This window comes from Alosa alosa, chromosome 8, assembly GCF_017589495.1.
Source record: "Alosa alosa isolate M-15738 ecotype Scorff River chromosome 8, AALO_Geno_1.1, whole genome shotgun sequence".
Taxonomy (NCBI): Eukaryota; Metazoa; Chordata; class Actinopteri; order Clupeiformes; family Clupeidae; genus Alosa; species Alosa alosa.
Window position 1 is genome coordinate 17357939 of NC_063196.1, and position 26538 is coordinate 17384476.

The 26538-nt window shown below is 43.8% G+C and overlaps 1 protein-coding gene across 1 annotated transcript; it reads left to right on the forward strand.

Moving 5' to 3' along the window:
* The first annotated feature begins 347 nt into the window (after window positions 1–347).
* Window positions 348–15735, forward strand: scara3 (scavenger receptor class A, member 3). The gene is made up of 7 exons (XM_048251320.1): window positions 348–862; window positions 8208–8243; window positions 8495–8539; window positions 9191–9310; window positions 11041–11121; window positions 12047–13090; window positions 14348–15735. Exons 1-7 carry the CDS (start codon window positions 856–858, stop codon window positions 14782–14784), a joined length of 1770 nt encoding a protein of 589 aa, XP_048107277.1. The 5' UTR covers window positions 348–855; the 3' UTR covers window positions 14785–15735.
* The last annotated feature ends 10803 nt before the right edge of the window (window positions 15736–26538 follow it).

Genomic DNA, 26538 nt, shown 5'->3' on the forward strand with positions numbered 1-26538 from the left:
ATGACCACTACTCTCAAACGGACCGCTTTCCTCTGCAAGCCTGGCGTTCCTGCATTCCTACCTCTCTGATCCACAGGATGTCCATTAATTAGTAGTGTATGTCCAAGTTAAACAGGGCTGGTCAGAGATCAAAGCCACAAAAAACATCCACTCTTAGAGAGAGGGGGCTAAAAAAATTGCAGAGGGCCTTGGGAGGTGAAGGTGATCGTCTCTCCATGTTGGGACATTTGTTAGCAATTAGGTCTGTGGGACTACTTTAGCCTCGCTTAAAACATATGCACCCGCTCTCCCGCCCTTCGGCACTTGCTCACAATCCCACCCTCCCGCTTTCTCTCTCCCTCTCCCTCTATCTCTCCCACTCACTCCCCTTCTCTCTCTTCTCACACACAAAACCACTTGCACACATGTCATGTTGCTCCAAGCTGCGCATGGTTACTGTCCAAGGTATTAGTTTCTCTCAGCATGTCAGAGAGGGAGAGGCTCAGGCACACTTTGCAAACCATGTAGCCGAGTCCATTTTTTCCTCCTTCTTCTTTCGCACACCCCGAGAAAAAGATGAGTGTAAAAATCTTTTGAAACTTGTCCGGAGGTGTGGGCTTTTGTCTTTTTCATAGCAGTGGTCATCCCTCAAGACTAAGTCAAACTTGTCCGCCAGGTTTCCAGCATTCCTGAGATCGTTCATCTACTGATGCTCGCGGAGGCTTGTGCACAGTGCACTCTTGACAGTCAACAGCACCCCAAGCTGTTCCCTTCTGCCTCAGAGGGACTTTAAGGGACTTAAACTTACCACGGGAGCATCCTCTGCCTGGGGCAGCTGCACAGGTACCTACACTGAGGACAGGCTAAGGAGACATCATGAAAGGTAGGATGCTTTTCTTCCCCCCTCCCTGTTTCCTGGCTTTTGAGTGGGCTTTGTAGCCTACCTTGTGGCTGTAGAGGCGGAGAACAGAACAGCAGGGAAGGCACGATGGATGTTTGGCGGCACACATGTGCAGACAGCTCAGCTTATGGCAGCGGACCGCGCCTCTCAAGGTCCCGGGGAAAAGAGGTCGGTTTGTTGTTCTTGGATGCAAGACATCCTCTCCCCTGGCTTTGAACAGGAGTAGAGTGTGTGTGTGTGTGTGTGTCTGTCTGAGTGTGGGGACATATATTACAGTTCACATCAGACACAGTTTCATTTGCCCACGGGGGTTTCCTAAAGGGATCGCAGCGTGAGCCGCAGCCCCAGAAGCATAACACCGAAAAACATTCGCCTCCGTCAACACCGCGTGAAATAAGAACCTTGGCTCTCTCCTGGACCGTGGGAAACCAGTGAACAGATAGCCAACTGGTGTGTGTATATTTATGTGTGTATGTGTGTGTGTGTGGGGGGGGTTAAGGGAGGACAGTGAAGCTGCAAACATGGGGAGGCTGTAGTGGTTGTGCGATGTTTGAGCGTATTAATGTGTGGTGTGTTGACAGGTAGGAAGTCTCTTATCTCCCTGCTCTGGTGTATACAGCTGAAGAATGGTGTCCATAAAATGTAGACACTAATGCATTCCTCGTGTGGCATAGAATGAGGAGAGACAGAAGGTTGCAGGGTGGGGTGGGGAGGGGGCAGCAGGTGTGTGTAACTGATGCATGCTGACTGCTGGGAAAGAGAAAGGGAGAAGAGAAGGAGAGAGAGAAAAAGAAAACTGGAACTCATTTATCCCTCAAATCCATCATTCCTGGGACTCTGGGACATCGCGTGAAACCCCCTTAGAGAAGACTTTGATCAGACGAGTGCGTGTCGCACACAAAACACATTGTATATAAACAGGACGCCGTCGCCGCGCTGCAGCTTTTCGGGGGAAACGGGACGCTCCTATTGTTGCAATTAATTTGGAGTTAGTTGTTCTCTGGCTCGTCAAGTGGAAACGAACCGAGTGTCCTATTTGTTTTCAGGAATTTGAAGACATGTGCGAGTGCTTATAAACAAGTCGAGAAAAATCAGCTTCAGGAGAATGGTTTGGGGATGTGGGTGGGAGGAAGCAGGGGGGTAGTGGTAAAATAAGAGCTGGGTAAGCTATGAGTTCTGTGATCACAGTGAGGTGGACTGTGCCATGCAGTATCAGATTTTTAAAGAAATGCATTCAGAACATGTTTGATGACAGTGGAGGTTATTGTCCAATGTTTATAACAATACCAGTGGTATTAAATGGTTCCTAGAGTGTTGATGAGTGTACAACTTGTGAATGTGGATAATACAGTGTGATTTTGGAATGTTAAAAGTTGCAATTGGTGAGTAAACTCTTTTGAGAGGTGGATAAACTCTCATAAGAGGGAGAGAGGGAAGGAGGGAGGCAGATAGATGAAGGCAAGTTCACTGTTTCAGATGATAATTTAGCTCCCTCATCTGCGACATCTGCAAGTCACTTTGATATGGTACAAGTAGGTCCATGCACTTCGAATGCACTTCAAGTCTTCCGAGAAAATCCCAGACATTCTTTTCAAACTGCATCTGAATCAGTTGAACGTGGACCAGAACTTTAGGAGACACTTGTCTTTATTAGCTGCGGTTAAGGCCTGCATTCGAGGTTTGGAAGGGCCCCTTGCTCCCCGTGTCTGCATTCAATTAGGGGGTTTTCAGGAATTTGTGTCAAAAACCTCATGTGAAACGTAATGAGCTGGATCGACAGGAGCCAAGACAATAGTAGAACTGGCTAATTTCATGTCGGTTGTTTTTAAATGCCCAAAGACACACACAGACACACACACATACACAACAGGAAAACAAATACTTTTGGGGGTAAAAAATACCTTTTGGAGAAAACAAACGTCAGGCCTTCCTCATCACTGGTGAGAGCATGTGATGTGCTGACCTGTAGTTTTTGGACAGCAGGACCAATGTTTTCAGCAGCAGTGCACTGTCAAGTAGGACTAACAGAGGAATACACACACAGAGATTAAGTGGAAACCTTTCAAATCCCTCATCTGTAAACAAACCGCAGTGAAGGTCAGTCAGGTCAGGGCCGGTGCAGCCAAATAAGTCATGAGACTTTTGTGGATTCTGGGCGCTGAGCGAGGTGTCTTGTTCTTACACCATGTTATACAGAGTTCATCACAACAGTAGGAGTGTGTGGGAGTGATTGAGCCTCTCAGTCTCATCTGATACCCTGCCAATTTTACATGTATCTTTCACAAGAGCAACTGAGGCAATCGAACGCTACTTTCAAACAGTAAAAGAGAAAAATGTTAAAGTGTGTGGTGGAACATGACTTAACTTGGAGATTATAACACATACCCAGCTGTACATAAGTCTCAATGTTTAATATGTACCCACACATACAGTAAGTTACCCACATCAGCATAGATGAGTGATATATATACTATATTTACTGTTGAAAGGGCCATAGAGTAAGGGTCAGTCCTTAGGGCCTGTTTCCCCTACCTGGATTAAGCCTAGTCCTAGTTTAGTCCTAGCTCTATAGACTGGAGATTAGCTCAATAGAATGGAGATTGTCATTGAAGTTCTCTGTTAGGACTAGGACTAGACTCAATCCATATATGGGAAACTGGACATAAGTCTCATATATCTAAGAGTTTTAAGGCTATGATGTGATGCTTCATTAGCTGCCTTTTGAAAATGTGGATTTCTAATGCTGTCCAATGTACTTTTCACAACAAAGGGCCTCTCACTTTGGACCTGTAGACCTACCACAGCTGTTCATTTGTCTCCAGCTTTCTAACGCTGCACCCTCACATTGTACAGTAATGGAGCAGAACCAGAATATGGCCTGCCATCTCTCTGTGGTCATCTGTGGCAATTGCAGGGTCAAACAATGGCCCAAACCACAGAACTGAAGAGTGTGCAAATTAAGTTTTCATTTTCATTAGAGTCAGAAAACATGATGGATAAAGGGCCGGAGACCCACTGGTCATGCTAGTGAAAGAGGTCAGATGCACAGATACACAAATCAGGCACATATGTATAAAAAGACACATATTTCGATTTACATACCTGCCCGCTATTCTCATATGGATGTAGTTACAATCACTCACTGTTTTGAGTAGAGACCCGAAAGGTACTATGTAATGAAATCGCGAAACCCCTATGTTTCCCAGTGTCCATGATGTTTCAGCAGGGCCCAGGGCCGGGTGTTTTTATAGTCTGTCGGTGTCGAAACATCTGGCTGAGGAGACGAATGAGCTGTGCTGGCCCCTCCCTCTGCTTCAAGTAGCCCTCCAAATTAAATAATGTAATCCCCCCCATGCCATCGGGGGTATCGGTCTCTCAAGTATTACTGTACACACCCAGCGACGGACGAAAACATGCCCCCGCTGAGTCCTTAGTGACAGGTGAGACCAGTCGTCTGGCCCTCTTCAGAGACCCTCTACAGTCATAATAACACAGCCTGGTAGTTTTAAACAGCTCATTGCAAGAGAGAATTTGACTATCACTTTAAACCTGGTCCTTGATGAAAGAACACTATCTCACTTTCAGTTGTGTCTCGGTTTGCAAATTATGACGTGAATGCTCAAATATTTACCGGTTGCTGGGTCCAGATCTTCAGTAAGTCATTTATTGTGAGGGTATACAGTTTAGCTGAAGCAAGCAGTGCCGCTATAGATGGACTTCACATTCTTTCTTCCATGTTTTTATATTGTTACATAACACATAAACCACCGGTTTCCAGTGCTTTGAAAGCAGTCAAAACACCTTGAAATTCATCAGGGCACAGGATGTTTTTGGAGCTGTTTAAAATTGTCTGCCTCTGTCCTTTTCCACACTGTCTTACATTTTTGCACGTTCATCAAACACTGAGACCACATATTTACAACCTTTCATGGCAGTTAATGATCGTCAAAGCTACTAAGCTCCTTTCCAAACAAGCATCATATCCATCCAAACATAATCGTTTTATATTTCTGTTCATGTCTATGTTTATTGGCAGACACGTTTGTTGAATGCAACTTACAACAATAACAATGAACGGTAACACTTTACTTGACAGTATCGACATAAGAGTGACATGACACTGTCATGAAAACATGACACTCTCATGACTAATGAACTCTAACCCTAACCCTGATCCTAACCTCTAAACCTAATCCTAACCCTAATCCTAACTTGTTATGACAAAAACCAAAGGACACTTAATGACAGAAGCGTTATGTCATAAACATTTATGACTTGTTTATGACACTCTTATGTCAATACTGTCAAGTAAAGTGTAACCCAATGAACATTAAATTACCATTTTAACAAACAATAATTTAATGTAAAAATATAGTATTGTCTGTATGCCTTGACTTTTCACTAAAAACAGGGCGTTCAGATTTGGAGTGCAACACAAACTGTTGCTATGTTTTTAAATGCATATACCGAGCCTGCCGATGGTTCTCACAGCCTTTAGTTACACTGGCTCTTTCATGACACTTACCCCCTTGGCTGGAGAATAGTGCTAATGACCATCACAAATCCACTTGATTGACATTAAATAGTGGGAGTATGACTCTTACTGTACTTTCTTGACCCCAGGACTTTTCCACCCCTGGAAAACAGCTGCGCTAATGGGCCACTCTGCACACACTGACTGGTGCATGCCGGGCCAGGTCGGCTCTGCCGAACACAGGGCTCTGGCAGACACAGACCGGAGAGAGAGAGAGAGGGGAAGAGACAGAGTGTACAGAGACCAGGGCACGTGGCCAGACCAGAGGGTCGACTCCTTTCCCCCCTCTTGGCGGAGGCGGGGGAGTGCTCACTCAGGGCTGTGCAGGCCAGCCTTGGCAGGGGACTGTGGAGTTTGGGTTGAGACACCTGCGAGGGTCGAGAGTGTGGCATGGGAAACACAGGGAATCCGAGACCTGAAGCCATGTTATATTTCTTGGATAGGATTTTCGAACAATTCCGTTTTTGCAAGTTTTTAGACCTGTACTCTACACTGCACTCTACAGTGTCTCTCTCAGATTGAGCCATCTACTTACCTGTCTAGCTATTTTTTCTTTCACACTGAATGGAGTGTCTGTCCACACACATACACATACACACACACACACACACACACACACACACACACACACACACACACACACTCAGGCAGGTCTGGATAGGTGTCAGAGGTGGATGAATGAGAGGTCTGGAAAACTCTTGTGTCTTCAGCCTCATCAGCTGAATTTAATAGTAAGGGGAAAATGACTTGCATAGAGAGTCACGCACAGTGGCTACAGCTGGGTGTCGAGTGCAGGGTGTTTCCCTTTATGTCTCTACCACACCACTGAAAGGTACACTATTGGTTTTCTCTCAGTTTATGGGGGTGCTGTGGGTACTGCTTAATTTGATGAAGATTTTAAAAGCTTTTAAAACGTTTATTTGTGGCAGTAATGCCAGTTATTTATAGGTACTGAATTCAGCACTAACAGCAGCAATATAGACACTGAAAGCTTTTCTATTTATTCTACGGCCAAATAGGCTGTACACGTGACACTGAGGGCCAGATGTATGTACATTTGCAAACGTAGCGTTATCAGCGTCATGGACAAACCGCAGATTGCGAATGCTGTCAGACCCAAGTTTCCGTTGTATTAATCAAACTAGTGTAAACTGCGCCTTTCTCTGCCTTTCTCCGCCCATAAACGCAATTTACGAACGTCCACAACTGAATGGCAGAGCCTACATAAGCGCAGTTGAGTGAAGTTAACTGATGACAACATTAAAAAGAATCAAACGTTTAGCGATCATGAAATAATACCATACATGATAAGATGTCAACAAGCAGGGAGATAATGAAGATCAGTAGTTTTACTTAAACTACGTGTGCACATAGGCTATGGAAGATTGGTCAAATCTAGCAAGTAGGAAAGTTTAAGTGAATGACGTGAAAGTGAAAATAAGACAATTGAAAGGCCAACGAAAGTTAAGGTTGCTTTTGATTGTACAAATACTTACAAAACTGGTGCTCTAAATAGCGATTCTGTTGTCTTTGAAAGGTTCTCTTATTGATGCATTGAACTGCAATTTGGATTAACATCTGCTTTTACAAGGCGGAAGTATATAGGCGCAGAATAGACGTGCGCTTTCAGGAGCAGTCTTTGTACATACCGCGGAATACATAATTAGGCGCTCTTTACGTTCCCCTCCCATCTTTTTACGCTAAACTCCCACTTTCCCCTGGATCCTCCCATGAATGCATATGCATGACATGAAAATCGCAATTAGCCATTTTCAGCTCCTGCGACAGGCAGTTTGCGCTTTTACATCATTGCGGCCTGTTTGTACATACCTCGCAATGATTTTACACGCACGTTGCGAAACAAATACGCCTGAAGTGGGCGCAAAAGCATTAGTACATCTGGCCCTGAAAATATAAACATTGACATCATGAGCAAGATGCTATTTCATAGGGAGGGGAAAACAGTAAATCGTCATCATATAAAGTCATATTAGTCATCATTAAAATCTTTAAATGTGATAGTGATATGTAATAGTGTAGTAAGACTTCTGATATGAGGGCTGGGGTCTGTCTCATGCTCTTCATGCTTGAAACGTTGGTCTTCTCTGTGAAGTGTGCTTCACCTCCCAAATGCAGTGTTTGCGGGATTTAAGTTCCCCTGCTGGAAGCTAAACGGTTTTAGTTCAGAGCCCCCCTTTGGCTTCTCCCATAATTTCCCCTGGCCACAAGTGAGTGGGGAGCACTCCAGGAGTGACGCCATGGCGACCGAGGCCTCCAGCACAGCACAGCGCACACATAAACTGGTCTCCTGCTCTTGGGTTTCATATTGTGTTGCCATGGGACCTGAGTATCTGACAGCTCATTTGTTCCCATTCTTCCCTTCTCTCTCTCTCTCTCTCTCTCTCTCTCTCTGTCAAAAAAATCTGTGAAATATTGGTTTTACAAACAGATGCAAGCACAGAGGAAACACTTCTCTCCCAAACTAAAATTTGGATAATTCTGTTCATGTAACATGCATGCCAAATATGACCTCATGCACTCAAATGAGCATGAATGGATTGTGTCTCAGGGTGTGTGCATAGTTAGGATGGATGTATGTGTATGTGTGTGTGTATGTACGTACCGGAGTGAGGGGGAAGGGGGTTATATGTTCCTCGTGGTATTTGTAATGATTTACAACCAGAATAACGAAGCTCATGCCTTGTTCTGCCCCAATGCGGTTTTATGTTTCAGACTGTTGACCTTAATTTGTGAACATAAATCTCAAACTGCGCCCTCTTTTTTGTGTTTCAGAGAGCTATTGTGGCTATGAGAACCAACTCTTCAAAGGTATGGGAGACCATCAACCCCCTTCACCCACACTCTTCAACTACCTACTAATCCCTAATAAACGATATCCGAGTGGTGACATCAGTAAGACAACACCTATGTGCTCCCAGCTAAACTCTCACAGGATGCAGACTACCTCTCTCGGGGACCTGAGATTGTAATTAAAGCGGATTTAGCATGGAGATTGCAGTAGTGATGTTATAACCCTGGAAACAATTAAAGTATTATAGTGACTCATTTTTCTCTTGTAGAGGAGGATCTGACCGGGGAGGAGGAAGAGATGCCTCCCTTCAGAGGTAAGCGGAAAGCCTGGAGGGCAGAGGAGCTATTTTAAGTCAACTATAGTAATTTGTTTTACTTTGAGAGGCAAGGGATATTTATATTGGGAAGGGGGGGTTGCATCATAAGTAATTGAGCTGGCCCCACGAGTTGTCGTCTGTAAGCTATTTATCAAGTAGAACACAGTCCAGGCCAAGTGTATTTGAGCAAGATGGTACTTTTCGGTCTCAAATGACAAACATGGATATAGGGCTGAGAATTGGGGGTTGTCCAAATTGTTTTTTTATTCGTAAACGGCACAATTGAGTCGCTAGCACGTGTGTCCCTGTGCGTTGCTGCTCATCGCCTGTTAGCCTGCTGCACATACATCTGCAATTACACTCTTGTTTATGTGCGTGCGTTTTTACATCTGTTTCAAATAGCCATACTGAGCCCGGTTGAATGGAGCTGACTGTGGCTCTGGTGTAAACTCTGAAAGAGAGGCCTGTTTGGCAGGGGAGCGGCGCGTGGAGCTTGGCCTAGCTGGGCCAGCAGTTCAGTGGTTAATCATGCTCAATCAAAACAGTTCACAGGCTTTGGGACATGTATTTTGCACCACATTTAGCCCTTTTGCAGAGGACTGTCAGTAAGATATTTGAGTGTGTGTGTGTGTGTGTGTGTGTTCACAGGAAGGACACGGGGTGGCTGTGTGAAGTGCCAGCAAACACACTCCCTCCAACTGGCTGTGAAGGTGCTCTACGGCTTCCTCGCGTTCCTCATCATTGCTGTGGCGGTGCTGGCTTCCCTTGGTGAGTCCGGGCCCAGCAAGAGACAGACAGATGGACATAAAAACAATTGTCTCCTAGGTTCTCTCTGTCTCTTATTTAATCCCTTCTTCTCTCTCCCTCCCTTTTCTCTGTCTCTACCTTCCATTTGTTGTTTTCTGTCATAGTCTATCACCATATTATTTCACGAGGTTACACGATAGTTGTGGGTAAAGCCATTATTTCACAGCTGTGCAAACCTTTTAAGGTAACTAAGTTGACTTAAAAAGCACACATTTTCAGGCCAATCTCTGCCTGTGAGGACACTCTGGTTTACGGGTTGACCTACTTTGTGGGTCCAAAATTACTTCATCACCCCGAGATTATTCTTGCATAGAAAAAGTGTATTATGGTGCTGAGGTCATTTTCAGATTGTCAAGAGGCTCCTATCAACCTGATCTCAAGTGGGGCTGATCTGGCCTTGATATGATTAAACTCAGATCCTCCAGTGATTCCATAAATCTTGCTCGCTACCAGAACCCCCTTGTGCATGCCCGTAACACCACCCACTTGGGTTTGGCCGGATGGAGGCAGTAATAAACACTATTAATTCCAGATTCGGGGTATAAGTGAGGCCTGCCAGCACCCTGGGTCGAGGCGTCAAGCTTCACCTTCTTTGGCATCGCTCCTCTGATCCAAACTCTCTCCCGCTCCATCACGCTTGAATCACCCACACGCTCCACAACTCGCCTTTTACGACAGAGATGGGGTTTCGATGAATATAGTGAGGTTGTTTTCTGAGTGTGTGTGCGTGTGTGTGTGTGTGCCCCATGATTCCCAGGCATCAGGTGAGTTGACAGGTCTGCCTGGGATGCAGATGTTGGTTTGCCTGTGTCAGTGTGTTGAAGATCCCCCCCATCACACACACACATGCACATACACACTTCCCCCACCTTTTAACAGCCCACCTTCCAGCCCAGCCTCCCCCCACCACGATCGGTATGTGTTTTTATGAGCAAGCTAGGGGTCACATCAAAGTTTATCAGCTTATGACACATCTCTGTGGTGGAAAACAAAGCGAAAACAAAGCAGCGTAAAACTACGAGTTGTGAAACTCAAAAGCGCTGTTGGCCAAGTATCACAGCGGCCAAGCGAGAGAAAAAAAAAACAAAGCCTCAACATGGAAATTTCCATATCGCTTCAATACATCTGTTTCATATCGGCCCAGGAGTCCAGATGAATGTTTTGTTACATAATAATAATAAGCAATCACCAGATCACATAACAAGCACCACATTGCATTGTATTATCATACTTAGTTCTATGGGGAAAAAAAGAATTAAACCATGATCAATATGCCTGTGTGTTTACAGACAGACCTGAATCTCAAAGGCTATAATGCATAAGGCTATAAACAGCCAGTATCAGCAATGAGTAGTACTGAATATAGTTCCTTTTTTACTCTCAGCACAGCCTGACAGGTGGTACCATGGACATCTGGAACCATTTGCAAAAGGAAGCCTGGATCCAGAATGTATTGTATTAATCCTTTAAGACCCAAATAAGAAATTACTTTGTCAAAGAGTGCCGGAACTCTGTTGTGTTCACCGGAACCATGTCCTCAGGGGAGAGTTCCACAGCTGTGTTTAGCCACATTGTATTGTTTCACGTGCAGTACATTTGGCATGATTTTGCTCTAAGGAGGAATCAATCAATATCTAAACGAATGAACAAATATCTCAATCAGTGCATTATTTTTTATTTTACCTCCGCAGTGTTTAGGAAAGTTGACAGCTTATCTGAAGAGGAAACATTTTATCAAAAGAAGATAACAAAAGTTTCGCAGAGTATACAAGGTGAGACAACTAATTCACTTCACAGGGATTCATTCTTCATGGAATGCCCAATCCATAGAATGGATTGTATGCAAACACTAAGCATAACTGGCTTTAAAAGCTTTTGAAATACTGACCCACATCTGAGACTGTTACACTTAACATATGGACATAGGCAACACATGGACCCCTCAGTGAGTGAAACAGTGCAGGTGACTGGTATAATGTCTTGGTTAATGTGTTTTTGCAGTCTCATGGTTGCATCCAGTGGTGGGTACTGTGGTCTTCAGAGGTCCATATTTCACAGCAGTCATATTATGTAGTCACATAGGACGGCTTAGCTGCTGCCCATAGAACAAAAGTGAGAAAGCCCATGTAAGATCACAAAGGAGTGTTGTAGCTGAAATAGTCGAGCATATAACTTGCATATTTCTGCTGGGGTTATGTGTTAAATTCTCAGTGAGCACCAATAACAATAAACTGTACACCCACACTGTGATAAGGGAATACAATCATTTGTGAATTAGTTCTTCTAAACAAAAGAGCCAGAGAAAATATTCCCTTTTATAGAAAAGGTTGGTTGCAAGGCTAATGGCTCTGTTGAGCCCAAAGTTTTCAAAAATGCTGACATCGATACTGTTTAGAATACTTCAGATTGCTGTCTCTTTATGGTTGGATGGCTATCACTGAAACTGCCTTTCAAGCTCTGTAATCAGAAACCAAACTTTTAACACAGTCTAGACATAACCAAACTCAAGGAATAAGCTTTCCTTCCCACCAGTTATTTTGTGTGTGCATCGCACCCTGAATGGACATGCTAGAGACGTGATGGCTGAATCTGGTATATGATATTGCTGCTGTCACCTATTAGAGCTTGAAGTGTGTAATGTGTTTCTATTCCCTGTACTCCTCTTGAATAAAAAAATTCTCACTTCTGTATCTTAAGATCTTGGAGCAGCCAACAACTGCACAGAATGCTTCAACCTTGCACACTTCCGAGAGGAGGTTGGCAAGCTGAAGAAGGAGTTTGAGGACATCCAAAATCTGGTCCTGGGCCACGATCAGACGTTGCAACAGGCCACTCAGACACAGAGTACTCTCTCACAGTCCAACAACAGGATGTTCAGGGACCTCCAGAGCTATGCTGTCACCATGAAGTGGATTAACCAGTCGCTCACCCAGTACCTCCACCAGGTGAATGGATGGCAGGTGGTGATGAACGAGACGGACCAGGGCATGAAGACCCTGGTCCAGGACCAGTATGACCTCAAAATGACGGTACAGACGGTGAACACGACAGTGGGGTTGAGCGCAATGTGGATCGATGCGCTGCAACGCAAAGCCGACGAGGACACACTTGTGCTGCAGAAGATGACAACGGAGTGGCAGAACTACAGCCGCATCCTGGGTTCGCTCAAGTCTAACTCGAGCGCCACCATGCAGTCGGTGCGCAGTGTCCAGAGCGGCATCTCGGCCACCCACCAGCGCATCAGCCTGAGCTCGGAGATGGTCCACGACCTGACGCTGCAGGTAATGAACCTGCAGATGCAGCTGGACAACGTCTCATCGTTCATTGACGAGCACGAGGAGAACATGCACGATCACCAGTACCACTCGCGGTACTACGAGAACCGTACCAGCGAGCGCTTTGGCACATTGGAAGCCCGCATGGGTGCCATTGAGATGGAGATCGACACCATCTCGTCCAGCATCAATGCCACCGTCAGCCACGTGCAGAGCATGTACAAGTACATCAACATCGAGAGCTCCTCGTGTCAGACGAGGCTCGGGAGCCACACGGAGGATCTGCAGAACCTCAACAACACGGTGCTTCTGCTGTTGCACTTAGCCGACACGCTGCGGACCCAGTACATGCTCATGAGTGTGCGTCTGGACATGGACGTGCGGAATATCTCCATGGTGATGGAGGAGATGAAGCTGGTGGACACCCACCACGGCCAGATTATTCAGAACTTCACCATCCTGAAAGGTATGGCTGGGGAAAAGGGAATGGTAACACTTTACTTGACGGGTGAGTTCATAACACATTCATAGCAGCTGTCATAAACTGCACATAAAGCATTCATGACAAAGTTTCATTAGACATGACTCAACATTCATACCAAACCTTTCATGAATGTGGAAGACAGAACGACGACAACTTGTCAAAATAAAAGTCCAACAATCGCAAAACAGCATTGCCGTTTTCGTTCCAAACCTCTTACCTGATCACGTCACATCTGAGTCTATGGGCTACTCCAGTGCCAAAACGACAGAACATGGTCAAGCAAATCATGTCCAACCGTCCCAGGTTACACAAATATGGGTCAGCTGAATGTAGGCTAGTTCACCTCCCAGTGTTAAACTCAGTGATTACGAATACTTCACAACTTGTATAGTAAAGTGACATTTAATGTAGACTTCATAAGATATTCATGAAATATTTACAAAGGCTGGAGAGATTAAATTAATGGTATCCAGGTTACACAAATACGATGTTGGACTTTTATTTTGACAAGTTGTCGTTGTTCTGTCATCCACATTCATGAAAGGTTTGGTATGAATGTTGAGTCATGTCTCATGAAACAGTCATGAATGCTTTATGTGCAGTTTATGAAAGCTGATATGAATGTGTTATGAACTCACCCGTCAAGTAAAGTGTTACCAAGGGAATGCTAGAGTGATTCCTAAAAAAATGTGCCCAAACCTGTACCCAAATTACGCATTACGTGGATGATGTTGGGCAATTCCTCGGAAAATGTACTTTTTGTCACATGCCTTGGCATTTGTAGGATGTGAATGATAACATTCATTTTTTGTGCATTTTTTCTCATTTTCATTCTTCAGCCAAAAATAGCAAATGCTCAAATTTCATGTAATCATTCACATCATACCATACCATCACATTTTATTGGCGTTATGGATGTTACCACAAATGTCATTTTTTCATGGAATTGCCCTGTTATTATATTGCATATAAATGCATAAAGATCGTTTCATTCCATCTCAATTCAGTTCTCTGGTATACTGTACTCAGTTGGTGTAGGCTTCAGTATGTGAATAAAATTTATTTGTGAAATGTTGTATAATCATTGAGGCTAATGTGGGCAGTTGTACTGCTAAAGAATGACATTTATCACCATTACATAAACTTAACATAAACACAAATGTAGAATTGCCATTAGAACCACTAGAATAGAGTAGAATAGATTTGACTCACTTTTTTGTTTCCCACCTGTCCACACAGGTGCTCCAGGTCCACCTGGCCCGAAGGGAAATCGAGGAGACACTGGCACTAAAGGATCTATCGGCCGAATCGGAAACAAAGGGGACACTGGGCCGGCTGGACTACCTGGGGCATTGGGACCAAATGGCTTTCCTGGCCCCAAGGGGGCAACAGGTGAGCCTGGACCCACCGGGGTGAAAGGAAACCCTGGAGTCAAAGGTGCCAAGGGATCTCTGGGGCAGCCCGGATCACGAGGGGATAGGGGCCAGAAGGGCGACATAGGAGTGATTGGGAAAGACGGCATTCCCGGTCCCAAAGGTCCGCCGGGAATACAAGGACAAGCAGGCTTACCTGGGCTGCACGGCATACCCGGGCCGAGGGGAAAACCAGGTCCTGTTGGTCCACCTGGCCCACCAGGAACACCGGGACACCCAGGCCTACCTGCCACCGCATCTTGAACAGCTTCTTAAAGCAAATCATGCCCTTTATCCTGAGTGGAGACGCACTGACAGCCAATTGAAAAAAAAGAAAGAATGTGTACTTGTTTTTAATTACTCTATGTGGATCACTGAAGAATCCACATTTGACTTGGGATGGGATTGTATACTTCTGAGCCTCAAAAACTCTCAAAATAACCCCCTGAATGGTTTGTTTGGGAAGCAGGAGACATTTCTCCAGCCTCAAGGGCCTGATTTTAATGTGCTGGAAATTCACAGTGTGGGGATTAATTTGCCAAGTAACTGGAGTGTGGAAGCAATCGAGTGTTTATTGCTGTGTGGCTTGTTGATACCACAGTACACTCATGAGGGGGTGCTCTGTTGAGTTTACAAGCCAGATTTTTTTTTGTTTCAATTTTGATGGCACTTTAATGCTTTTGATGTGTAATGTTGTACTCCTGTTTGTATTTGTTTTCTGAGCTAACAGTGGTTCAGAGCGGGTACTCTGAATCAATAACAGGTTTTAAAGGAACAACACAAAACCAGACAGTGCCGTTATGACAGTAGATCTCCCTCTACAGAATATGTTAAATAACTTTAGTTGCAGAAGACATGAGAAAAATCTGATACTGTGGCACAAAATTGGATTCTTTAAGTTTGATGGTTGAAACCAATAAACAGTAAGACAACAGAGAGATATTTACCAACAAGAGGTACAGTACTACCTGATTCAGTAGACTCTCTTTACTATGCTGAAATGCTCTATGAGGTGACAGTAACTCTGTCTTATGTACAGTGTACTAAAGCATATGTTTTTAAAAAACATATTTACTGACAATCTATATTCAACATTGTTTTTGAGATGTTGTTATTTTCCTTATATTCTCCTTGCACATAATCTATGATTTATGATAAAATTTATTCCACGTTTTTATTGCAGTGCAATTGCAAATAATAAAAAGATTACTCAAATTGCTAAATGGTTTATTTTAATAAGAAAATAGGTGTTTGTTTTTTATTTGAACAATTTTCTCTGTCCTTCTGTCATTACAGCCATATTCTTTGGAAGTTTAGCACTCACTTATGACACATAGAGGTTGCAAGGACCCTGAAGAAATCCAAGTTCCAATTCACAGTAAAAGCTCAACTATTTGGACCAGGTCCCATGTTAGATCCCATCTTACATCTTCAATCCAATTTGTGTGACTTGCTTTTCAGAACTTTCTCCCCTAGGGCTATTCAGAGCCAGACAAAGACCACATCACTCCCAGTGTCAGCTGCAAGCAGATTCTTTCACTATTGGCCTCTAGGAGGACTGTTCTCTGGAATATTCCACGTAATTTCATCCCAGCGACTTAACTAAGTCCAAGATCCTGGAGGAACATACAAATAAGAAAACACACTCAGCTCTACTGGTACTTAGCTGACCTCGTTAATACTTCACCTGTCGACGTATTTCAAAGGTGTTTTCAGAAAGGTGAACATTTAAAGCGCTTTTTTCATTCAGACCTCGATTTACAAGGCTTCCATTTCCACTCTTAAATCAGTGTTAGACAGCAGAGCTGGTGTTATTCACTGTGAATTTGTTACACTGCTGCTTCTTTTCAGTATGCGTGCATTCAGCCAGCTTGCTGATGGCAATCATCCACTCTGAACCAGGTGCCAGGCATGAGAATATCTAAGGGGACGCGCACTTCACACAAAACAATGGCCCATAAAGGTCTGTGTAATCCCACATATTTGTGGTCAGATGGGTGTTGAGAGGAATTTCATGCATTTCCCAGCCTACGCGGCACATCGTTTGCTGAGTGAAAAACCCATAAAGAATAAAGCAGGTCAACTCGACAGCGCCGACATAGGGGATGTGGGGTGTTCTTAGCGAGGGTGTAAAGCTCTTTCTATGTGAAATTAGAGAATGTGCTTTGAGCATTCCATGCCGGGCTGTCTAAAGACACCCCGTTAAACGCACGCACACACACACACACACACACAAAAGGGAAGGCCTGGCTTCCCTTTCTTTACAGCCACCACATGTGGCAGTGCACAAACTGCAGTGAGATATCTGACCTCTCGCAGCTCCCCAAATCTTTGCCAGATGTGCGCCACTAAATCACCATCACAGCTACAGTGCAACATGGGGTGGCGGCGATGGGCCATTACAAACAGCATGGTCGCGGTCCAAGACTTCACTAATAACAGTACGTGGAGCCGAGCATCCACAGCTCAGAGGCTGGCTGTGATGGATGTTGTGCCAGGCCTGCTTTTGAATGGGACATTCAGACAAGATGTTTTTTGAAGTTTTACAATAAATACCAGCAACTTTATGTTGGTGCTTTTTAAAGTGCTGGGAAGTAATAATAGTGTTGTGGAATACAAGGAACATGAAATGGCGCGTTTATTGTGATGTATTGAGCGTCTGTTGGAAACCCTAATGTGACTTTTAATTGGGTTGAGCAGAAGCCCTAAAAATGCACAAAAAATCCTTTTTATGTTGTGATGCATGTCTAACATCTGCATGTTTTTCAGTGAAGACGGACTTCACCAAAGTGAAAATATGTGCTGCTTATTATTGTAATGTTTGCCACTAACAATGATTTTTTTCTTGTGAACAGAGCTGATTATATCAGTAGGGTAGAGTGGGGGAAAACGCCCCTTGGGGTAAAACGCCCCCCCTCCTATATTTCACAAACTAATCACTAGATGAAGTAAAATGTTGTTGTTTTTATTTCTATGCACTGTTGACAATGGTAATTTACAAGTACCCACCATAAAATGGATGCATGCTCTGTACTTCAAGAAAACAAAAGAAAAATGGATTTTTAGGCAAGTGTTCTAATTTTCAGCAGTCACTAAAACAAAGCCAATATATTGATCAAATATAGTAGCTTGTAATCAATTTATTGATTATATTTTATTGCTCCACAATAGATTTTGTTTACTTTAGTTGTTTACTTTTGGTTTTGCTATTAATGTATGAGGGGCATTGCTTTGACAGGGTGGGGGCATTTTACCCCACCCTTGGGGGGCGTTTTACCCCACCGCTGGGGCAAAACGCCCCTTTTGCACAATTTTTGTTGTTGGTAAAATACTAATCAACTGTTAACTCTGTTAACTTTCATATTTGGTTTATAATTCATGACATTGTCACTCAAAACTAGGATAGCAATTCTACATATATTTAGCTTTTTGTTTCACAGTAGCCTAATATCACATATTCCTTAAGGGGGGCGTTTTCCCCCACTCTACCCTATGTGTATATTTTATATTCAAGAATCAAGAAAGTATGATAGTGGTGTCAGGTCACTGTTTGCCATTTCCTTATCATTCTTAGGCTCTATTACAGCTTTCCTCTATCTGGCCAAGAGTGAGGCGGGGATCACATTAGCCAGTGGCAAGCGGCAGGTTTCCTATTGTTCTCTAAGGTTCGGCAGCGGAACAGTGGCAACGCAGGCGTAACGCTTAGCGTTGAACAAGCTGAGCGTTGCAGTTGGTTCTACTTTCAAAGCGCAACGCGTGACTATTCAATTGACAAACCGTTTGTGTTGCTTAGGAACGACTAAAACTTATTACGGTCTGAGCGTTGCGTTACGTTTGCCGCTGCCGCTTGCCGATGTGATCCCCGCCTGATGGTCCGTCATCTGAAGCTCATGTAGGCAAGCTCCCCTCCACACCTGTTTGATTAAGACCTAAATTAAAGCCCTTGTGCTGTAGTTTAGTCTGCCAACATACACATTTGTTGAGTTGCCGTACATTCCACTGCAACAGAAAAAAGCCCTATGCCCCAGAGGAAAAAAAGCTCCATTGAAGAAATGTTGACTGCTCATTTTACAGTTTCTGTTGAAAGAAGAAGTGGACATGTTGATATCTAGAACTATTGCGATTATTCATAACATGGGAGTTCCAGATAGGACTGTTTCGAAATGTTGAGGGTTCTCATATGTGAAAAACCGAAGGTGATTGGAGAATTTTCTAAAAAAATTTCATTTTAAATATTTACTGAACAACAATAGTTATGACGCCAGTAACTCCTAGCACATTATTGGAGATAGACCCATGAAATAACCTACACGCTGCCAATAAATGAGTGCTGGATCTAACCCTTGTTCTTCAAATACCTGCAGAACTCTGGCAGACGCTGAATTAGCTTCACTGATTTATAATCTCCACAAGGGCTGGACAGGGACAAAATATCAACCCTGGCATATTTTGGCCCAAGAAGCCTCCAATCATTCATGCCCGTACAACCATCCATCCCCACCCACCCCCCAATACACAATCCTGGCAGTACCCTTGTATATGTGTATCTATTGAACAAAGTGTATAGTATATATACTCTTTTGATCCCGTGAGGGAAATTTGGTCTCTGCATTTATCCCAATCCGTGAATTAGTGAAAAACACTCAGCACACAGTGAACACACAGTGAGGTGAAGCACACACTAATCCCGGCGCAGTGAGCTGCCTGCAACAACAGCGGCGCTCGGGGAGCAGTGAGGGGTTAAGTGTCTTGCTCAAGCCTACTGGTGCCTACTGGTCGGGTTCAAACCGGCAACCCTCCGGTTCCAAGTCCGAAGCGCTAACCAGTAGGCCACGACTGCCCAAGTGCTGTGCAGTACTGAAAGTTGACAAGTGTAGGCCTACTCATTCACTCGCTCTCTGACTCACTGGTCAGGTGGCAATGGAGCACATAGAATAATCTCCATATTCAGGTTGCCGGGCTGGAGTTCCTCCAGCTGCCAGGCCTGACAAACAAACAGCATATAGACTATTAGTGACGAGTAATGGACTTACGGCTCCGGCCCTGCCTGTCCTTTTTATCCTGGGCTCAGGAAAGAAAAAACAAAAAAACAGTCCCCGTGTGTCGGCAGCTGGCGGTCAGAAACACATGCAGGCCCACGCCACCACTCCTGGAACCCAGTCACACTCTTGTCTCAGGCTCCACCTGCGCTGTGCAAGCGTCCATCCATCCACTCTGTCCAATCCATCAGCCTCTGGGCCAGACTGCAGCGCTGCCCAGTGCCGTGTGTGTGTAAGCAGCTCCCCTGCCAAGCCAAACAAAGTGACCTCAGGCGCGGGTCAGGATTAGTACTGAGGGCTGATTAATTGATGGGTGAGAGCTTATGCAATTTCACTGGCTGGGAAAGGTCTTGTCGTCGTGCATGTGGAAGTTTGTTGTGACAAAGTTTACCCGTGTGTCAGAGCTGCTGTTTCTAATGAGTGTGTAGGTTGAGATCCTGTTGAAGACCTCAGCCCAAATCCATCATGTTGGTAGCTTCTATGATGGGATAAAAGATGCTTTTATGGAGTCCCGATTTTGGTATGTGTTGTCAGCTCATGTGAATAGTTTTGCGTCTGGGAGATGTTTGAACTTATACTGTATCCTGGGGTGAGGAGTTGAGTTTGACCTGCTGTCAAGACAACAGATGTGAGGAGCATTTCAAAAGCAATCCATATAAAGTAACATTATGAGAACTTCAATAATACAAATGGTAGCAACATACAGTGGCCAAAGTGAATGTCATAGGCAGGGAAATCAAATAAAGCCACATGCACAAGTGAAGGAAGTAGGCCTGAAAAATACAATCCAATGAAAATGATCACCAATGAACAACAAACACCAACAGCAGGTATACTTATTCTGTTTTGAATGGTTTCTAAATGCTGTAATTGAAAAAAAGACATTTCTGATTAAACTTTTAAATGAGATATCCCAAAGTAAGAGGGCGTTGTGTGTTTTTGCCCCTCATGGAAAACACAATGGCTGCCAGAGTCAACGAAGCCAGATGTTAAGACTCAAGAACCCCGCCAACGCGGATTTTTTTCACCCCTGGCGGAATATCTTTCGCACATATTCTTTTCCTGGTCATGCACCTAATGAAACATCTGCCAGAGAAAAGGTAAAGAGCTTTTTCACCCCCCGTGTTTACATATTTTAAACGACTCCCCAGGAATAGACACAAAGAGTACTGGAGTTAGCGTCAGTCACATGCTGGGTATTACTGCTGTTGAAATATACACTGTAATCACAGGCTCTAACCACATCACCATGTAGGCTATATTATGCCCACATCACCATTGTGAACATAGCCTATGCACAAACCTGAGGATGGCTTGTTTACATACAGAGAATATTTATATTAGCCGAGACATTCACAACTGCATTTATTTTCCGTGGCTGTCTCTCCCTGCCCCTCTCCATGAGTGTCCAGAAAGTTCTATTAGCCTACCTCAGAAGGCTTGTGTCACGTACGGCATTCTTGAACGCCTGCATTTGCCAGCGTCGGAGGATAATGAAAATGGGGGGAGCAGATGACATCTAATTGCACGACTCCCGTTAGCCACAGCCAGCTAGTGAAACCAGACTCTTTTATCCCTCTGTGATCTTTCGCTCGAGAGAACCGCTGTGAAACAAGACAAATGTCACTTATTGGGCACATTGCAATGACAGATGGCTCTTATTAAGGCAAATTAATTGAGCATAGCACGAATGTGGAGGAAAATCAAGAAGAGACACATTTTGGGGATGAAAAATGACAATGACCAAAAATGACAATCTTTGTCATTTTTCTACTTTCACGCATCTGGATTGTGTTTAAACACATCATAACCCTGGATAATGTGTTCAGGACACACAACTGTTTTTAGCAATGTGGCAATGGATGTGAACCCAAGATCATCCCTTTACCTTTAGGCAACAATTAAAGCTGTTGTCATGTTTAATGTTCATATCGCCCACCTAGAGGATATTCTCCCACACAAACACATCGTCCCCTTAGAATTTTAAGGTTCTATAGTTCTGAGTTCTGAGATAGTGAGCTTCCAAGTCTTACAATTCCATAGAGTTATACTGATAAGAATATGAATATGTCAATAACTCAATTTTGACAAAAATGTCAGATAGAACCATAATTCTGAGCTGATGACATGGCCGTCCCATTAAACCAACCTTCTCTTCTAACAAACAAGGTTATCTGTAGGAGTTTTGTATGTATCTCTCTCTGCAGTACTTAACATAGAGCAACTGTATCTGAAGAGCTCTCTTAGAGTTCAAGTTCAGGTTCCCTTCTGCCAGGCAACCATGAGGCCAATGTACCTCTACTTTACATAGAGGAGCTACATTTGCAGGGCTCATTTAGAGTTCAGGTTTTGGTTCTCTTAAGCCAGGCAATCATGAGCTCGATGTCAGCATTTTTGACATCATCAGTCGACGGACCAGCTTGCTTAGAGAAATAATGACATCACTTAAACCTTGGAAAGACGTTACTGGCTGATTCCGGAATTACCCCACCACGTCTGGTTCCAGTCTCATTACAAGGGGACCAAAGTCAGGGAACATTACCCATAGCTGTACCTCAACACCGTACCGGCCCTGTACCTGTGTAAGTACACAGCTGTTCAAATACATAGTGCAGAGAAGTGCCTCAGGTGTCTGGGAGATTATTATTGTATATTACACTCTGTAAACACTATTTCCGTTTGGCTCCCCAAGTTGAGAACTCCAGCTCTGCTCCATTTCTGGCTAGTTACAAAATACACACACACACACACACACACACACACACACACACACACAGCCTGACAAGCTGCAAGGTCACTGCACTGACAAGTGTCTGAAATCATTCCAAAGCTGAAAATCTGCTCTACTCAAGTCTATAAGCTGTATGCTGGTCTATACGATTTTTGACATTGACAGATTCCTAACCATAGTGAACATATTTTTTATTTAACCTCACACATCCATTGAGCATCTGTAAGTGGGTAAACCTATACACCCCTGTTTGAATTTGATTGATAATGTCAAAATTATGTTTTTGTTATTTGTGGTTTATACACGGTTTTTAGGTTGGTTTCATAGTTTGGCTAGTTTTAGACCAAAACTCCATAATGCTACTTCATCATATTATGTCTACATTCATGAACGCCAAAGTCAATGCCAGACAACCAAAATTGCAAACCCACCCCTTTTAAGGGTGAAAGGTCAGCTCTATTAAACAGTCCATCAAGAAAGACAGCTAAACCAACTCCACAAGTTGGAGTGCCCCCCAGCTAGTCACACAACCACTGATGGTGGTCTGCGTCCATCGGAAAGTCATCAATCTTACATTTCTGTTTCTATGCCATTCTCTGAGTGATTTCTCCATCACAACACATTGACAAGTGAGTAAATCCCCTAAGTCACAAAGGCATTTGTGGTTTCTGAGTCCTAATAGATGGAGAGATTTGCAAAATGTTTATGTAAAAGACTACATGAAAATCATACTCATTTTCAACAGACTGTATGTCTCCCTTCACCAAAGCCAAAAAGCAGAGATGAGCTTTCAGACCACGTGTGATCAATTTATGGCGACTGGCAACTAGTGCTAGAGACAGAACACTTCATCCATCGTGTTTTTCTTATAGGCTACAACTTCTTCTGCAAGGCTGCAGCTTGTTGCCAATTCAATAGCAATTAACATGCCTTTGGGACATTTTGCAATGCTAATTTTTATTGGTTAGAAAATATTTGCAAGAAACGGCTCCTAAGAAACACATGGAATTCAACTGTAAAAATTTTGTTTTTCAACTCTTTCTTAGCCCACATACTCCACAGGAGATATTCAACAGAGTCATCTGTCAAAGACTACCAGGGGTTGTTATATGGAAATCATGGGGACTCATATCAAATTATACATTAAAGGTGCTCTAAGCGATGTTGGGTAACGTCACTTCTGTTGACTTTCAAACAAAACAGAGAGCTAGCTCGCTAGTTCATTCCCCTCCCTCCTGTGCTGCTCCCGTGTCATTGAAACTCCTAAACACGCATCTCGTCTGTGATTTGCTGGAACAGTTTGTTTTTATGGGCTAGATTTGCCCAGGTTGTTTTTGTTGCCGTTTTTAGAGCCTGGGCTGTCCACAGAGATCGCGTTTTTTTTTACAGTGTATTCAGGACACAGACAGCTAGCGGTTGGTTAGGTGATGTTTGCAGTAAGTGACAATGAAAATGTTTTAGCCTAAATACGTGTGGCATTGCTTAGAGCACCTTTAAGAAAGATACATAATGCACGATGCAAAGCAAAGAAAACGACCACATAGTCAACCACCTTGGGACTTTGCACGTATATATATATATATGGTTTTGCAAGAAATAACTCTTTATAACTCGGTCACGTTGCAACATCTTGCATGAGTCAGATTTTCCCTTGTTTTGTTTTGTGTTGATTGTTTTGAGTCTTTGGAACTGCCCCCTGTGGTGAAAATGCTAGCAGCTCCCATCAACCTCCCAGACATAAACATGATCAAAGGTGAGGCCAAGCTGTCAAACTAAAAGAGTCTTGAAGAGGTCAACATAATTCAACATAATTGTCCGTACAGCCCGAGGCCTGCTTTGGCATAATCCGAACCATTACTTACTCCGTTGACCAAAAAAAAAAAAAATGAATTCATGCAGAAGAAACTGCTTAGAATTGAAAAAGCAAAACCATTTCCAACACAATGTGCTTACAAGTCTGTTATGTATTACTGTTATTATGCCATTCCATAGCCCACGTTCATTTCGTGCACAAAGGCAGCAAGGTTCCCCCCACAAGCCCTAAGATCAGAAGAGGAGAGTGCGTGGTCATTTTCATCCGCCGTGGGCGAACCTCCTCGGCGACAGCGGTTTCATCCACACAGGTGGTCTCCCACGAGGGGGTCTCTCATTTTGTCCTCGGGTTTGTGGAGCGCAACACAGCTGCCCTCGGACCAGGCCCGCCAGCTTTGAAGTGTCTTTTGCTTGGACAGGTCTTGTTCCTGCCCTTATGTCGCAGAGGAGCAGTATATGTTTTCTTTGGACCACATCAATGGTTACCCCCTTTTCACAAAGTCCATTATTTTAGTGAGTGCCCTTCCTTTCAGTATCAGCATAAATTAAAGAGCTTGAAATGAGTCGGTGGGGACCTTTCCCCATGGACAAGCAAAGCACCAGACCAGGCAGGGTGTCACAGACAGCGTTTGTGATTTAGATTAGCCATCCCTTGATCTGGAACTTTGTTTCGTTGACAAATCAGATAGCTGACCCATTTTGCATGAATGAGGACTTTGTTCTCTGCCAGAATGCTGCACGAAATCATTATAATTTAAGCAGAGATCAAACTGTGATAACTGGACAATGTTTGGGGATGGAAAGTATTAAGGGGTGTTCATTCATTGAATATTCTTTGGTAGCTCAACACAGCAAATAAATGTTTCACATTCTTCTGATTGATAGACGTTGGTTTCAAAATTTTTCACTGAGCAGACACATTCCCTGGAACAATTCTTGACTACTTTTGAGTCATTCATTATCTTCGCAGACAGCTTGGAAACGGGAAGCTGCTTCCAAATAGGCTGATTTTGAAAGGTATGCAGAAACCAGGCCAGAACTAGCGCATAAATCTGAGGCGCATTTGCTTAAAGCCCTGTTTATTCAGTAACGACATACATTCAAAAGCCAAAAAATGGGCAACGGAATTCTTCTGGACAATGTCCATCTCTCCGCAAAATACTTTTGACTGTGGCCCAGGCCGTGGCGTGACTGGCTGGGGCACCTGTACCGTACGCTGGTGACCTGGGTTCGATTCCCGCCCCGTGGTCCTTTCCCAATCCCACCCCCACTCGCTTCCTGTCATTCTTCACTGTCCTTTCATTAAGGCATAAAAAGGCCAAAAAAAGAATACTTTCGACCGTAACATGAGAACAGATAAGGAGTATTAAAGCTGTACTTTTGTTCTCAATATCAGCAAACTAGCTGAGACCATCTGTAAGGGGGCTTGTGGAATGCCAAATGTATGGATTAATGCTGACATATGCTTAACAGATACTTACAATAAAGGGGATATACATTTCCAATCTGCAATTAGACACGCATTGCAGGTTATGTAACCTGTTTAGGGGGTTGTGGAATGGTCTGTGGATTCACTTTCACTATGTTATGTCAGAACAGAACACTTTAGATATATACCATGCATTAGCACAGCAATACTTTTAGTCATCCTCTTGGCATGACAAAGAAAGAAGAAGACAAAACACTTAGATAGATGTGTGATTGTGTAAAAGAAAGAAAGCAGGAAAGGAGAGACAACAAGAACATGACAAACTTCTTTGGCACACCCATGGCTGACTTTAAAACAACAAGCGTGCCAGACCTGGGCCAAATGCATCCCTACAGTCAGCGGCTATCTTTGTCCAACTACCGATCAAATCAAGTCAAGTCAAGTCGGCTTTTATTGTCAATTTCTTTACATGCACTGGTCATACAAAGAATTGAAATTTCGTTTCTTACTTTCCCATGCAGACATAGACATGCTTTAAATACAGACATAGACATACTATAGACATAGCCATAGACAATAAACATTAAATTAAAGTGCAAGACTGAAATATAGAACATGTATGTATCAAAATAGAAATATAGGACATATATATAAAAAAATATATATACTGTGTGTGGCACCTCTGACTCCATGTACACATGTACACACACACACACACATACTCATTTTCACCATATCTTCTGCCCATCTCTCCCACGGCTTCAGGTAACATTACCACAAGACTCCAGCTTGGGGTCGGCTCTCTGCTGCTGCTGCTGCTGTTGCCGTGGGTGCCGGCGGGGGCCCTCCCATGGCAATCAGGCAGGAATGGGAGTGTTGGGTCGGGCCGAGGGGAGAGGAGTGGAGGAGGGCAGAGCTGAGCGGAGGGCCTGCTGCTGCTGCTCTCTGCTTCCCGGCCCTTTCTGCTGAGTTCATCATCTGCGGTTTGCCTGTGAGAAGCCCTGGGG

What these genes read in the sequence shown, in the direction of transcription:
- scara3 (XM_048251320.1), top strand. An exon ending in AGAGATGCCTCCCTTCAGAG is followed by an intron (nt 8,540 to 9,190) that starts GTAAGCGGAAAG and finishes GTGTGTTCACAG; the next exon opens with GAAGGACACGGGGTGGCTGT. An exon ending in GGCGGTGCTGGCTTCCCTTG is followed by an intron (nt 9,311 to 11,040) that starts GTGAGTCCGGGC and finishes TTACCTCCGCAG; the next exon opens with TGTTTAGGAAAGTTGACAGC.